General features: G+C 42.1%; 1 protein-coding gene across 3 annotated transcripts; it reads right to left on the bottom strand.

Moving 5' to 3' along the window:
• Positions 1-11,287: 11,287 nt before the first annotated feature.
• On the bottom strand, positions 11,288-13,255 carry LOC147895184 (glycine--tRNA ligase, mitochondrial 1-like). Of its 3 annotated transcripts, none has more exons than XM_087384198.1 (3): positions 13,019-13,255; positions 12,527-12,906; positions 11,288-11,920 (listed from the first exon to the last, which is right to left on the bottom strand). In XM_087384198.1, exons 2-3 carry the CDS (start codon positions 12,883-12,885, stop codon positions 11,848-11,850), a joined length of 432 nt encoding a protein of 143 aa, XP_087240324.1. In that variant the 5' UTR covers positions 12,886-12,906; positions 13,019-13,255; the 3' UTR covers positions 11,288-11,847. The 3 variants fall into 3 exon arrangements, with proteins under 3 accessions (XP_087240324.1, XP_087240325.1, XP_087240323.1); XM_087384199.1 differs by having other exon boundaries at positions 11,288-11,909; XM_087384197.1 differs by having other exon boundaries at positions 11,288-11,669.
• Positions 13,256-17,073: the final 3,818 nt, after the last annotated feature.

Below are 17,073 nucleotides of genomic sequence, written 5' to 3'. Positions count from 1 at the left end.
ATTGGCGATCATGATTCACATTCTTACCATCACGCAAGGAATTCGTGATCTGGCAAGCGATCCCATTTTGGCACAGTTTTTTTGATGCGCTCATGTCATCCGCTCCTTGCCATCATTGCAGAGGCACTTCACATGGAGGCTTGCACACAGTTGCACTCACTTTGGAGGAGATTTGGGAGGAGATTGTTGCGGTAAGGAGGCACATTCGTGGATTTAAATATGAACTCGATCGGATGTGATCCGACCCACAACACCCTTCTTATGGTTGAGCGAGTGTGGAAATTCTAGTGAAGAACCTCATCCTATGGTCGTGGCAATGAATTTTGTAGTTGTAAGTTTTTGAGGTGAAAGTCGAACGACCCCAATGCACATGTCCAGATGTTTGAAAAGGTGTATGAGATCAACAATCTAGGAGTTGTGGTACTGCTCCAACAAGAGGCAGTTTTTTAGTCAAATTTATCGAGCAAGGCGGCACGTTGGTTGGAAGAGTACGTAGTGAACCATTTCACCACATATGATGCGGCCCGCGATGCATTCTTGAGATGGTTTTGTCGAGACAAAATGATTCTACAAACTCTTGAGAGATTGCGTAGCTTAGAGCAAGGCAATCAGGATGTGGAAGGTTATGCGCCTAAATTCAATTTACTCTTGTAATGTGTGCCTGTGGCTCAAAGCCTTGCTCAGGAGGAGGTACTCAATGACTACTTCATTTTGGGGCTGTCGTGGGATCTACGGACGGCATTGGCCATAGTGGATTGGACACAGACAATGCTCGTGGCGGTCATGGCAGAAGCAATGCGAGCGGGGGAGTCACTGCATGGGAGGACATCTAAGAACCACAAATCTGCAAAGAGTAAAACCAAGAAGAAGATGTCAAAATCAAAGAAGTCAGATGACAGTGAGAAAGGAAGCTCTGACGATTCCAGTTTAGAGGAATTTTGACTCGAAAGCAGAGACGAAGAACCGGAGAGCCTCTAAATGGGGTAAGGGCATGCCAGTGGCTTCTAGAGAAGGATCTGTACCTAAAGGCTTGAAGGGTATATGGTGCACTCACTATCACAATCTTGGTCACTCCGCAGTCGAGTGTGCTCTTAACACGAATTGGTGTGTGATTTGCTTAATTAATATACACAACATGGTGGGATGCCACTACAATGGATGCGGCCAGCGAGTGGTTGGTTAGTAGCAAGATGTAGCTGAGTCTTTTGTTCAAGAAGAGCCAAAGTAGCAAGCATTTCAGCCCCATCAATAGACGTTCCAACGCGGTGGCCATGGAGGCAGGGGTCGTGGTCAAAATTGACCAAAAACCTGTTTGTTTTGCCTGAGCGAAGGCCATTGGCAAAATGAATGCTTGGAGGCTTAGGAATGGGATCGGCAACACACGGAGTGACAAAAGATGTCTGGGAAAATGCCCAGCACGTCGATGGTACACATTATTGATGATGATCTACTGGTGTGCCCAAAGATTTGCATAATCACTCGTACTGGTACCAAGGTGTGAGGATCGACTCTGAAGAACGAAGACAAGCTGTTGGATTGGTCAGCTTAGGAACACATTCGATGCCAAGTCTACGAGTTGATGATGAAGGACCCACCATTGATGTCTCTGCCAGAGTTCACAACGATGCCCAGTGAGGCACGTACTAAGGTGTAGTTTGCAGAACTAGTTGTTTGGAGACTCAAGCCAAATTCAAGTTACACTTACCAAGAAATGGTCCGAAGGCGGTCGAAGCAACTCCGTTGTTGGTCGGTAACCAAGCCAAGAGGCGGACAAATTCTTCGCAAAGGGAGTCGGGGTTGGAGTGCCTTTTGGAGGCTCCTATCCAAATTTCATTGGGCAGATTGCTTAATCTGGTTTTGGGATTCCACCAACAATTGTTGCATTTCTTGCACACGAAGTCTGAACCAAAAGAGGTGGAGCTATGTCAAGCTGTATGTCAATTCCAGTAGTTCCTTTGACCGACATGAGAATTCCAGTGATTTTTGCAAAGGCACAAGGTCGGACTTTTGCTCAGGTGATGGTAGATGGCCGTTCGAGGGTCAATATTGTCACTTTAAAGACCTGCCAAGAAATGGGATGGATGTTCTAGGAGCTGGTGCATTCTTAGTCTGCATGGCTGATCATCGACCACTCGGAATCTTGCGGGCTATAGTTTTGGAGATGGCGGGGGCATATCATTCATGGTGTCCTTCGTGGTGTTGAACATGGAAGCCGCTACACCAAAGTATAGCATCCTTTTGGGTAGGCCTTGGCTGCAGCAAGCAAAAGTCAAGCAAAATTGGGAGCAGAACATCATCTCAGTGCGAAGAGGAAAGAAGAAAGTGCAGGTCACAATGGGAGTGGCGACACCATTGGTGGATGCAGTCTGACCTGTGTTGGCCGAGACAGTGAACATGGCGGATGATGAGGAGGAAGCCTTTCTCAAAGCAAATCTAGAGCTGGGTTCCGATCTTCACCATCAATGTGGAAGGCATTACGGATAGTTACATGCATCAAAGTTTTCTGGCGGATGCAGCCTTGTTCTAGAGGAGGAGATTGAGCCCTAACAAGTAGCAGTAGCAAAATTCGATATATGGGATCTCTTGAGTAGGAGAGGGAATTTGAAGAACGGATGAGCAGAGTCACATGAGTTCAGGAAGATGCTCTAGATACGGTTTATCTCAGAGTGGATGGAGCATCTAAACTAGTCAAAGTCACCACTTTGTTCACAACTGAATTTTGCAACGAATTGATTGCCCTCTTGTGGGAATTTTCCTATGTGTTCGCTTGGGACTATGTGGATATGAAGGGTCTGGATCCAAAATTTTACCAGCATCAAGTCAACCTCAAACTAGATGTGACTCCAACAAAGCTACAGAGGTATTGTATGAATCCGCACATGGCCAAGCAAGTGCGTGAAGAACTGGAGCACTTGCTATGGGTGGGATTCATCGTACCGATCGAAAATCCAGAGTGGATTTCCTTGATTGTCATTGTGCCAAAGAAAAATAAGAAATTGCGGATTTGTGTCGACTACCGCAAGCTGAATGTGACCAAAGTACTTGATCCATTTTCCTTGCCATATATGGATTCTATGCTCGACGAAGTGGCACGGCATGAGGTGTACTCCTTCTTGGATGGATATAGCAGGTACAACCAAATTCAAATGGTTCCAGAAGACCATCCAAAAACAACATTCATCACATCATTGGGGGTTTATGTCTACACAGTCATGTGGTTCGGTGGAATGGTCCCTCGACAATGCAGGAGATCTTTGGGTCCTATTTGACAAATTTCATGTGGATTTTCTTGGATGACCTCAGTGTGTTAGGCACATTCGATGAGCACCTAGAGCACTTGTAGAAATGCTTCCAACGATGCAGGAAAATCTCTTTAGTCTAAACCCTATGAAATGCACGTTCGCAATCCGCAGTGGTCGACTCCTCGGCCATGTGATCTCAGCAGAAGGAATTGCAGTGGATCCGGACAAAGTGGTATCAATCATTAGGGGAGAAATGGGGTCTCAAAAGGTCCTCCAATTAGTGTTTCCTAATTTCAAGGAATTAGAGAGGGATTTGAGGTGTACCAATGAGAGTGCTCCTTTGTGTGGGGTAATGGTATGTTGAGGTGGAGGGATGGCAGGCATGCAGAGATCCCCTATTGGCTATTCCTCTTACATTGGGGACCACCCAAACCATCCTCCCCCCCCTTAACCCATGCTTGACCACCCTCCCATGCACCCACCCCAAATCATCCTCAAATCTCATATATGTCTTTGTGGGCCCTTGTGGGTGAATTTCTCTTCTCCTTAGGTGTGTTGTAGGTCTACCCCCTCTTTCTCTGCTCCTCTGCTCTGGTCCAACTGCCCTCTCCCTCCATTGTGGGAACCTTTGGATGAATTTCTTCTATCCTCTAGCCTACTGTAGGTCTACCCCCTTTCTTTGCTCCTCTGCTTTGGTCCAACTGCCCTCTCCCTCCATTGTGGGACCTTTTGGACGAATTTCTTTTGTCCTCTAGCCTACTGCAGGTCTACCCCCTTTTTCTACTCCTCTACTCTAGTCCAACTTTGCTCTCCCTTCATTGTGGGACCTTTTGGATGAATTTATTTTGTCATCTAGCCTAGTGTAGGTCTGTCCCCCCTCTCTCTTCTCCTTTGCTCTAATCTAGCTGCTCTCTCCCTCCATTTTTCAAAATTTGGGTTGCAGCACCTCTTACATTTGGTCTTCTCTCTCTTGCTCTTCTCACTATTTTTGTGCCTCCTCTTGCTCCATCCCCTCATGCTCTACCTCCACCTTCTCTTTTCTCTCTTGATCTACCCTCTCTTGCTCTATGGCCTCTTCCTTAGCTGCCATATCCTATAGGTTCTCTTTCCCTTCTGTAGGTGCTTCTCCTTCTGATACAAGTGCTCTTTTCCCTCCTATAAGCACTTTTCCTTCTGCTATAGCAACTCTTTGCCCTCCTATAGGAGCTTTTCCCCTATTTCTTTTCCTTCTCATATAGGATTCAACTGCTCTTTCCTCCCCTAAAGCTATTGTTTTCCCAATAGGCATGGTTTGGAACATAGTGCCATAAGGTGGTAATGCTGTGAGCTCTAATGTGTTCTGGAGGCATGGTCAAGAAGAAAGTGACATAAGCTAGCAATATTGTGAGCTCTAGTGTGTTGTAGAGGCATGGTTAGGAACAAAGTGACCCAAGTGGCCAAAGATGGCAATATTGTGCACTCTAGTGTGTTCTAGAGGCATGGTCAGGAAGAAAGTGATAGAAGTTGACAATATTGTGAGCTCTAGTGTGTTCTAGAACATGAAAAATGCATTGGATGACTTGAACTTACAGCTTGACTAACTAGATAGTCAATTGTAGAGTATTGAATACACCACCTCCAAGTTTGTTGTGTAGAGAGTGAACCTTTTAGATGCAAACTTGTCCCTTTTCCTTCATTTGTATCCAAAGTAATTAGAAATTTATGACCCCCTCAACTTGTGACTAATTTTTGAAGATCTTCTACTTTGAATTTGAACATTCGGGGAAAAATAGGGTCGTAGAACATATTTTTCCAGTCAAATATCATAGAGCTATCATGCTCTCGATTTTGAACTAAAAAAATTTGCAATCGGAGTTATAGCGCAAAAGTTATAGCTATTTTATTCCCTTCATATTCCATGCAATTAAGTTCTATTACTTGTATATATATTTTTGTAAAAATAATTTAGGAAAATATTATGAATATTCCAAGTCAAAATAATACTATCGACCAAGTTTGGTAATTTTGGTGACCATTTTTGGCAAATGTACGAGGAATTTGACCATGGCACATAAGGCAAAGCTAGTCAGGACATCATGGGGTGTCCAAAAATGCACAAACCCACCATAGCGCAAATTTGGCCATTTGGATGTGGCAGGAATTTGGCCATTTGGAGGGTGTCCAAATGGCCAAATTCACACTATGGCAGGTTTGTGCATTTTTGGACACCCCATGATGTCCTGACCAACTTTGCCTTCTGTGCCGTGGTCAAATTCCTCCTTTATTTGGCCAAAAATGGACATCAAAATGGTCAAAGTTGTCAAACTCATTCATCTACCCCTTCAAAATCTATATTTCTTCATAGGAAATCATGAAGTGCATCAATCCTTTACAAAGTGATATAGTAGCCAACCTAAAAATTAAAAATAAAAGATACATGGACATAGCCAACCTCCATGACTAAGAAAACATAGAAAATGAAAATTTTAGATTCCTCTTCAAAATATATATTTTCTCATGTAATGCATCAAATTATTTCAAGGTGATTTAGTGATATGAAATCAAATATTTCATTGATATAGCCAACCTAAAAGGTGGCTCCAAAGGAAAGATAAAGAAAATGAAAATTTACAAGGTGATGTAGTGGAAGATCAAAGTCTTCTGGATTAAATAAAAAATTACATTGACATAGCCAACCTACAAGGTTCCTCCAAAGCACAAGAAATTATATAGAAAATATATTGCCTAAGGGTCTTACCAGAGTTGTGCTACAAGGCACATAAGTTGTCACATTTACCAATCGTCATTTGCTAAGTTACTTTGTAAATATTTTCTTTTCCATGTTTATCTATGTTGAAGTTGATGCATCTATAAAGACACATGGATTTCAACTCGATTTCAATCAGGTAGATGAAGGAATTTGACAATTTGGGCCATTCCAATGTCCATTTTTGGTAGATGTTGAAGGAATTTGATCGTGGCACTGAAGACAAAGTTGGTCGGGACGTGTCCAAAAATGCAAAAACCCGCCACAGTGCAAATTTGGCCATTTGGAGGGTGTCCAAATGGCAAAATTCGTGCCATGGTGAGTTTTGGCATTTTTGGACACCCCATGATGTCCCGACCAACTTGCCTTCTCCTCCGCGGTCAAATTCCTCCTACAATTGCCAAAAATTGACATTGAAATGGCCAAAGTTGTCAAATTTCTTCATCTACCCCTTCGAATTCTAGATTTCTTCATAGAAAATTATGAAATGCATCAATCCTTTACAAGGTAATGTAGGAAAATCTCAAATTTTGGTTTTTAGACACTCCATCTAATCAATGTGGTGCCACGGTCAAATCCCTTCTACATATGTGTTGGAATGGCCAAACTACATATTCATTTTTTCTAAAAGTAAAATAATTCCACACAATCCCAATATCGGATCTATGTTGGTCATTTTATGATACAAAATATTTACATTTTCAACCTCTTCTTCTGCCTCCATGTGCATTAAATAGACCAAAGTCTTGTATTCATCCCATAATCTTTTCACTGACTGAACCAAAAATATCCATCTAGTATCCACATTCTTCAAAATCTTCCTCCCTTTTGTACCCAATGCTTCTGCAATAACTCTAAATTGATTGTATCTTTTTGGACTCTTGCAAAAGTAAGAGTAGCTTTTTTTAATCAACGTCTTGATTCGTTATACTGATGGAAATGTGGACACAACTTTGTAAGCTAGATTTATGCGATGAGCCATACAATATATCCCAACACAGTAAGGAGCATATTTTGTTTCTATTTATACAGAGACCATTCCGACAACCTTACAAGACTGAAGCACCATCACATGCAAAACAAACAAGTTTCTTGACCATCTCAGACTCTATCATGCCTCCATACTCTTTTAAAGCTTGGATCAAAACTTGCACTAAGTTATTAGCATTGGATTCTGAATTAAGTTTGTGTACATGTAAAAAATATGATTCTCTTATTGTTTTCTACCACGTTCAAATGCATTCCCAACCATGATGTAGTATCCACAGCTGTGTCCTCATTAATATCATTTGCAAATGTTGGGTTCCTTGCGCATGCTTCATTAAACCAAGCCAAGACATTCCCAATGTTACTCTCTACCCATAGCATAACATCACTGTCCCATTTTGTGATCCCTACAAGGTGTTTCTTGTTAGGATCCAATTCTACTTGATGCCTTGTATTCAAAACAACTTTGCTATTTAGAGTATGCAATCTAAAAGTGCTTTCTATGGTCATCCCCATCTCCTTTGTACTCATGTTATTTATCTCTACAAGCTCATTTTGAAGGACTTGATTGACATACTTCGGTTGTCCTTTAGATAACTCAAAATCAATAGCCTTATGCTTAGATCCTTCCATCCCTAAGCCATATGTAGGATCAAAACAAAAATAGTTCTAAATGTTCACACTTTGATAGCCATATGGACTTGCATGCAGAGTCCTTCACTGGCAATCTCTTCTAGGAGGACTATTTTACTTTGAGTTTGAAGGGATTCTCCCTTTTTCTCAGAGGTTTCTATCGGATTGAGATGGCACTATCAGCCTCAATCCTTTCTTTTTGGCTCTTGAGCTTTTCGTGCATTGCATGATGTATCCCGTATGGAGCTTGCTCTAACGGTTTTTCTTTAATACTTAATAGAAGTCTCTTTTTACAAAAAAAAAAAAAAAAAAAGGTTCTAAATCTAAGAAATGGAACAACTTTATCATATCCCAACATACATGAAATTGATATCAACTTATTAAAAAAAGAAGGATCACATCACATCATGCATACCAAACAATAATGCATATGCATATTCACAACATAAACTTTAAAAAAATAAATAAGCATATATTTCTGCAAGTTGTCAGCTAGAACTACGGGACTTGGTCCTAAGTCACGGTGCCTCTTAGCCCCCTGCCTTGTGAGCGCAGGAACCAGACACCACTTCCTGAACCAAGCCCTTCTTTCATGTTTGAAATCATAATGCTACACTACATAAAGCATGCCAAACCAATTTTAACTTACTCTATACAATGCACCAATAAACACAATAAAAAAGAAAGAGCACATCACAGACAATGATGCATATGCATATTCACAACAGAAACTTTTAAAAAATAAATAAGCATACATTTCTTCAGCTTGTCAACTAGATCTAAGAAACTTGATCCTAGGTCGTGGTGCCTCTTAGCCCCCTGCCTTGTGAGCGCAGGAACCAGACACCACTTCCTGAACCAAGCCCTTCTTTCATGTTTGAAATCATAATGCTACACTACATAAAGCATCCCAAACCAATTTTAACTTACTCTATACAATGCACCAATAAATACATTAAAAAAGAAAGAGCACATCACAGACAATGATGCATATGCATATTCACAATAGAAACTTTTAAAAAATAAATAAGCATACATTTCTTCAGCTTGTCAACCAGATCTAAGAAACTTGATCCTAGGTCATGGTGCCTCTTAGCCCCCTGCCTTGTGAGCGCAGGAACCAGACACCACTTCCTGAACCAAGTCCTTATTTCATGTTTGAAATCATAATACTACACTACATAAAGCATGCCAAACCAATTTCAGCTTACTCTATGCAATGCACCAATAAATACATTAAAAAAGAAAGAGCACATCACAAACAATGATGCATGTGCATATTCACAACAGAAACTTTTAAAAAATAAATAAGCATACATTTCTTTAGCTTGTCAACTAGATCTAAGAAACTTAATCCTAGGTCGTGGTGCCTCTTAGTCAACCTGTCTTGTGAGCGTAGGAACCAAACACCACTTTCTGAACCAAGCCCTTATTTCATGTTTGAAATCATAATACTACACTACATAAAGCATGCCAAACCAATTTCAACTTACTCTATACAATGCACCAATAAATACATTAAAAAAGACTTGCTACCCATGTGACAGCAGATCTACTGCCTACATGTCAGCCTTAATTCTTTCCCTACTGTAGTCAATCCTCTACAGCTACTGGCTATGGTGTATGAAAGACCAGATAGAGATTACACATACCAGTTTTTAGTAGCACCCAGCTTTAAGGCATCTCCTTCTGGAACCATGGATGTTGGTGACGGACAAATTCCACTACTTGTGCCGATGGTTGTGGAATTAATTCACCTTGCTTCCCTATTCCTTGGCTAGATTGAGAATGTTATGGTTATGTGTTGTGTTTGCCTCCATGGTACCTCTTGCAGACATGAGAAACTAGGTCCACACAAAGGCCTAAGATTAATCCTTATACATGCAAGGAAGATAACCATTTGGGAGGGTCTATCCTATTTTTTGTAAGCCTCGACCCTTAGGCACTCTTGCTAGCATGTGATCCTAGCCATAGATTTATCCTTGACCACTATGAGATGGCATGTGAAACTATGTGACTAGATGAGGCAAACCCTTAAGGGGGGGTATGTTAGGAGCTTGGGGAATCGCCTTAGGAGCTTGGAGATTCAGTGCTACAGACGAATCTGCAAGGTCAGTGGAAGCTTAGGATAGATAGCAATGCAGCAACCTCCATCTCGAAGCATGAGCACTCGCACACATAAACACACACCACTATGCACACACTCATGCGCACGCGTACACAGACATGCACGTGTGCATGCACATGCATGCACTCTCGTAGGTGTACATGCACACCGGCACATTAAAGATGCATTCAGTTTTCTTCAATTGACTTGCATACAGAGAAAACTTGAATGTGCATCTGCAGTGCTCCTCTCAATAATTCACAATTATGCCATGCCAAATCGTTTTTAATCCCCAAGCATGACCAAATGAATAGGATTAAAGAAAAGCATACATTTTTATCAATGAAAAGTCAAACATAGAAAGTAGGAAAAAGAAGTTAGTGCGTGTACCTCTTTACAGTCTTCGTTTTGCTTTTGATCATACAAAAGAGGAAGAACGAGAAGAAATGTTCATGGCAACAATCAATGGCTTAACACATGCACACACATGCACACACATACACACACATACCTTACATGTATATTCATAGTTCTTATATATGCAGAGATGCTAATGAAGAAACAATTCCATACCCTGTAGCACCGTTGCCCACTCTCGTTTTGTGGCACTCCGTTCTTCTGGACATCCAAAGCAAGATTGAGTGTGCCATCAATTAAAGAAGTACATTTTGATTGCAAAGACTTTGTCTCTAGATTAACTGTTTGAGCACCATCTTCTACAATCTCTCGCATTGTTGCCAAAAACCCAGACATTTGTTGCATAGGGATTTCTGGCCAAGTTGAGGAAAGGTTTTTCCAATCTTGGTTGTGACCAAATGAGGATTTCTGGTCTATTCCCATTGACACAGAAGCAGGAAAACATGTGACCATTTGAGCAGAATCCAAGAATTGCTCACATTACTGGAAAGATAATATGGAACATGACGACAAAAAGCAAGTGAATTTCACATTTTTCTGGCAATTGAGATGTTTAACCTGAGATAATCATACCAGTCCCTTGTTTCACTTCCTCTGTAGAATTGGCTGCTGCCGACAAATCCTCACCATCCCAGCTTGGATAGATGTGAAATCTCACATCCCCTTTGCAAGCTTGCTCATTGGTTTCTGTATCAAAAAAAAAATGTGGCAATTTGGTCAGAATCCAATGATCGCTCATGATTGCCTTAGATGCTCAACTAATTAGTGATTGAACTTTTGATTTTATCATGCGGTGTACTGATACCTGTGCTTTGGCATCTGATTGATTTAAATCCATCTCCAGAATTGTCTGCTAATAGATTTTGACCAGTTAAGCTTGGATATTCCCAACATCCCATGTTTTCTTTGGAAGGTTGGTTGTCAGCTACTGTGTCTGACTGCAACAAGTGGTTATGAATATTATCTCCACTCTCCTGCGACTCATTTGAACTTGAGTCAGCTGCACACACTAAACATGGAAGAAGCTTCTGTGTGGCCAACAGACGTGATGAAGGCTTTTTGGAGACTGTGAGGATTCTTCAAAGATGGTGATGACTAAAGGTGCACAAGATGTGTCTTCGTCTGTTTGTTGGAGAGAAGATGTGATCTGATAAATGCTCCAAATCCATGTTTCCTCATTTTGAAACCTAGTAATCTGTGCCCATTGATAGCCTTTACATATCAAAGATTAAATTGTTTCTTTGTTATATGTAAAAGGATCCACTGTGGTCACAGCGGGCACTGGTACAAGGAGAGTAAAAAGGGATTATGAAGAGTAGACTGTGTGCAGGGTCACTAAATGCAGAGCACAAGAGGATGTATTGAACTGCAAAATGATCAAGTGGCACTGGTACAATTGGGTATTACCCAAAAACCTAGCCAGTTCTAATGTCCTTACCCGAAAAAATCATGTCCTCAAATTCTGACTGTCAGACTAGCAAGAGCTCCAGTAACAGAGAATGAAAACCCCCATGTATTACATAGCTTGAATCTGAGCCTGCACAAGGCCGGATTAAGTTTTTTTCATATAGGTAGAACAATCCTAAGTGATCTTCTCGTTTGGAAGGATTCTTATCATCTGGTAAGCCCTTGCATTTGAAAATGTCATCATGTCTAGTCAATGGAGAGTTGAATCTGGGCATGCTAACAAAAGATTGTTGAGCATATGCTGTCTTTCAATTAAATCTATGCTGTCTTTCAATTAAATCCACTCTCAAACCATGCTCTATATCAGTGCCTGCAAAATCACTATCAGCAAAGCCTTGGGATTAATAAAATTATGGGAGCTACTGCTGTCCACCAGTATATGATCAAAGTCTTGCTTTAATATGTCTCTGCTTTGAATATAAGCAATACAATCTCAACAGAGAAGGAAGAAGTATGTGCCATCATATCAGTTGTGACTATAGGAAATTACTAGCCTAACTGTCACATCCAAATGACCACCTGCACACAGAAGTCATTATGTACAGCATCCAAGAATCTTATTGTAAATGTGTATACTTGTTTTCCTTTGTAGGATCTCAAGAAGGCACTTCTATTCAAATCAAATAACAATACCTGACCATCCCACTATCCAGAAAGAGCCCACTTTTGAATACTAAAAAAAGAGGTTATAAAGCATGTTGCGAAACTTAGCTCAGAGTTGCAGTTTGAATGAATTCCGGTACTAGTATGCATTTAAAGAGAAAAAGGAACACAAGAAGAGCAATACACTCACTTGAAATATAAAGAATTATCACAATACCAACATGCACGCTTGGCAAGAGCATACAGTAATATTTCAACACATTCAAATGGCTTGCGTTGCCTACACCAAAAGGCTCTTTATCGCAAGAGGTGTGAAAGACTTACCCCTGAAGATTGCCTGTAGGGCCAGTTGATGTTGCAAACATAAGATTGAAGGGATAAGGGTCGGTTAAGGATTTCTTCATGCCAAGAGCAGTGATGCTGTATTGTTTTAGCTTTGCACCCAGTTGTTCTGCATCCAACTCGTCAAGAACTGCAAGCACATGCTTCAACTCCTCCCGCTTCTCTGGTGGCATCAATAAATCTTTCTCCAGCTTTTCCTTACAATATTTTTTGAGAAGATGGTCTGCTCTATAGAACTGACCCGTCTCATCCTTCACCATTAAATCGGTAAATTTATCCACGTGCCCAGAAGCCTTAAGAACCACATAGGGAGTGACGCAAGGGCAATCCACTTCCAGCATACCCTCCTCCAAAATGAAATGCTGCAGACAATCCATTTGCAAAACTCGACTTCATCACGGCACATTCATAGCATTAAGGGTGCAGAAATGGGCAAAACACGAGTCGCTCACACAAAGAAGATGGAGGAAAGACCTGGTGCTAGAAGGCCAGCACATTTGCTTTGACCGCGCAGCCTGGAGGACCGTAATCGTACAACCCCATGACACCCCCATAAATCCCAAAAAAAAGGGAGGATGAAAAGGCGTCTCTCCAATGTGTTGTTTACATCCTTGCGAAATGATTCCGCCCTGCCAACTCCATTCCCCACGCCAGCCTTGGCGGAATACTCCTTGGAAGCATCCTGAAGCTGTAGCTTCAAGTCCTGGAGGAGCTTCATGGCCTCCTCAATGTCAGCAGGGTCAGCCTTAGAAGGCTTGAGAGATCGCACAAGGTCCCCTTGCTCTTCGATAGCTACCTACTGAGCAACCAAAGAGAGACACAAAGTCTCGAGCTGGTCCGCCGGAGCACCCATGCGAAGGGGTGGGATTAATCCAACTGCAAGCCAAAAGAATCAACTCCTGCAAATCGAATCAGCGACGCAGAGTTACAAAGGGATGCTAGGAGCAAGCAATGAAGCCAAGAGGGGACTCAAACAGAAACTCTGATGATCTCTTACACGAATTGGGGCCAAATCGCTATGATAATGAGCTCCCAGGAGCAAAATAGCTCCGATAAGCAGCTCGAAAGTGGACTGTGACAATCTATAGGGGGATGAGGGGAACTTGAAATGATTCTTGCCAGGTAAATTGCTGCAGGAAGATCGATTTGAATGCAAAACTAGCGAGGCGATGCGATGCAATTAGTGCCTCCCTTCCCATAATAGCTCCACCTCCCCTTTGCCGTTGGATCTCACCCTTCAGATCTCGCCACGTGGATGCTCCAGATAATAGGGTTTCCTCCTTTTTTTTCCCACCTCGCATAGGATTATCCTCACTCCACATGTGGAAGCTTTATCCTTTTGTTTACGCTCGAGAGTTTCCCCCTTCTCTTATGCTCATGCATAAGCATAAGCATGAGCATATGCTCATGCTTATGCTTATGCATGAGCATAAGAGAAGTAGACATTTGCTCATGCATAAGCATGAGCATATGTCTCTTTTTCCCTCTTTACTTTTCCTCTTCTTCTCTCTTTCTTTCCCTCTTTCTCATTTTTCAATCTCTCTTTCCTTTCCCTCTTCTTCTCTCTTTTCCTCTTTTTCCCTCTTTCCTTTCCCTCTTCTTCTCTTCTTTCCCTCTTTCCTTTCCCTCTTCTTCTCTCTTTCTTTCCCTCTTTTTCCCTCTTTCCTTTCCCTCTTCTTCTCTCTTTCCTCCTTCTCTTATGCTCATGCATAAGCATAAGCATGAGCATATGCTCATGCTTATGCTTATGCATGAGCATAAGAGAAGTAGACATGTGCTCATGCATAAGCATGAGCATATGTCTCTTTTTTCCTCTTTCCTTTCCCTCTTCTTCTCTCTTTCTTTCCCTTTTTCCCCTTTTCCAATCTCTCTTTCCTTTTCCCCTTCTCTTTTGCTCATGCATAAGCATAAGCCTGAGCATATGTCTCCGTCTCTTATGCTTATGCTTATCATGCATATGTCTCCTCTTTTCCTTTCCCTATGCCTATGCTTATGTTTGTTTTTTGTTTTTTGTTTTCGTGTTTGTGTCTATGTTAGACACGGGATCATGTTGCACATCCAATGAGTACGGACAGCCTCGCAGGAGGAGAGCTCACGATCTATATGCTCCAGAGGACTTTGATTCCTCTCAGGCGACTACCCCAAGGACTACCCCTAGTCCAACTCCTCTCGGACCTAGCACTGCGACTACCCCTGCTCTGACTCCTCTCAGATGTAGCACTGCGACCACCCCTTGGGGGACTCCTTTACTAGCCGTGCATGGCTTTGTCGGGAGTCCCGACGAGTTTGTAGTGCAGATGAGCGATGAGGAGGCAGCGAGATTCTTCTCTCTGCTATCTCAGAGGACCTCAGCATTTCCCTCCCCTACACCGATGGCTGGACGTACTGCCCAACCGTCCCCTCGTGCCCCTTCGACCGAGGGGTCATCACCTGCGCGTGCCTCTCGTAATGGAAGGAAGAGTAGGAAGGGCAGCTTATGTTGTGCTGACTTGGGAGATGTAGAGGAGTCAGCACACTCACATTCCTACAGGTCTCCACTTGGTCCGGAGACACAGTATCAATCAGGTCCCTTGCCCTCTCCTACTCCCACTACTACTCCTAGCTCCGAAAGCGCTCGCACAGCTTCCACTCCTTCTGACTCTGCTACCATCAGTCCTCCTTACTCATCAGCTGATCTCTCCTATCAAATCATGACTGTCAGAGAGATAATAGAAGATAGAAAGGGTAAAGCAATGAAGGCCACCATGAGGCGGTTGATGAGCCATCACTTCAAGAGCGGCATTGCTACCGATTGGCAATATCAAGATGACCAAAAGAAGCAGGTGGTCATCAATGAATTAAAACAAAAATACCCTAACCCGCCAAATTGGGAGTTTAATGAGGATTATATGCGAGAGCGCATGGGTTTAGTCTTAAAGCATTGTAGATCAACCTTACGTACTTCCATCACAAAGGGGTTGGCTAAACCTAGCTGGGCAGACAAAGCTGATTGGAAGTTCTTCAAGAAGCAGAATAGGGACCATCCCGAAATGTTCGAGGGTCAAAGGAGGGCTGCGAAGAGATGGCTGGACATTGTAGGTACTTCGCACTTTGGTGCAGGCAGACGGTTGGTGTTCGAGGCAACCGTGGTAATTCTACTTCTTCTCATTTAATGTATTGTTCTATTTGTTTTACTACATATTACATGCACTTTAGCTAACTCTAACTCCCATAAATTGGATCCACAGCAAGCTGTGATGGGTCGTCTTCCTACAGATAGACGCAACACGCATTTCGCATAGGAACAAAGCCATGGTTTATTGAGCAAGAGGCAATGGGAGCGACGGTCGATTGGGCTGAGGTGGCTGCTCGCACAGTATAAGTCTACTCCTACTTGTAATCTCACTTTTTAAATTGTTTTATTCTTTAAGTTCCATCTAATTTTCAATTTATATGGTTCACTCTTAGGGTCAAAGCTCAAGCATCCCATTATCGGAGGCGAGCGATCACCAGGACCAGGCATCAGACGCATGTGATGAGGATCAGGAAGAAGGCATAGCTCACGAGGACCAAGGATCAGGCCAACAAGATGAGGACGAGGACGAGGACGATTCGGATGAGTAGTAGAAGTAGTAGTACTAGTAGTAGCAGTTTGCATTTTCTTCGCCATGTATGTCATTTTGTATATCCGCTCATTTGAGCAATTTTGTATCACCCTTCCGAAAGTGTAATTTTGTAACAAACAATGTTGTATATGTTCAACATGTATATGCTTTTGTTGTTCGATAATTTCATTTGATCGATTTTGTATCACCCTTTACCAAAAAAAAAGGATTAGTGGGGCTAAACAGGGCCATAGCAAGCCCTGTTTAGCCCCACTAATCCTTTTTTTTAAGTTCTGTTAATCGTCACTATATAGCGACGTTTACCAATGTCATTATCTAGCGGTGATTATCAGTGTCGCTATATAGCGACGTTTATCAGCGTTGCTATATAGTGACACTTTATAGCAACGGTTCTTTTTTTATGCTTTTAACGACTTTAATAACGACGTTTGTGCCCGTGAAAAAAAAAATTTAATGTAAAAAGCATCGATATTTTCATCGGAAAAGGGCCTATGCCTTGTAGTGCTAGGGCTTAGGGGGAGAGGAATTCCCCACCCAAGATCTAGTTCTACCATGACCACTTCTTGAGGGTCTCAGAGCATGCTCTAGTAATCAAACCTTAGTACCTTGAGGATAGGAGAGTCTCACATGCATTCAAGATTGCCATCTATTAGTTTTGTGAGTCTCATCACATTAGCTAAGGATCAAGGTAGGGAGAGCTACATGCATACCTAGAGAGTAGAGAATCTGCACACAATGCTAGATGGAGGAGATCGAGATAGAGGAAAACTTTATATGAGTCTGCCCAGTCTACTATAAGATCCAAGGGAGATATCACTGCCTCTTCAGGAGGGGCATGGCTTTGTTCCACTTACTTGACTGATCCATTTTCTCAATCAGGTCTATGTTGGGTTCTATCTGATTGAGATGCAACAATAGAGAGAT

Source organism: Dipteris shenzhenensis, chromosome 13, assembly GCF_047967505.1.
Source record: "Dipteris shenzhenensis isolate YYH24624 ecotype China chromosome 13, Dip_SZ_1.0, whole genome shotgun sequence".
In the NCBI taxonomy this organism is placed as follows: Eukaryota; Viridiplantae; Streptophyta; class Polypodiopsida; order Gleicheniales; family Dipteridaceae; genus Dipteris; species Dipteris shenzhenensis.
This window is presented reverse-complemented; position numbering and strand designations above follow the sequence as displayed.

Bases quoted from the DNA above. Each gene is read 5' to 3' on its own strand.
- LOC147895184 (XM_087384197.1), bottom strand. From the start codon at position 12,885: ATGCTGGAAGTGGATTGCCCTTGCGTCACTCCCTATGTGGTTCTTAAG. The intron at 11,670-12,526 runs GTAAGTCTTTCA...GGCCTTGTGCAG, and splicing joins CCTACAGGCAATCTTCAGGG to GCTCAGATTCAAGCTATGTA.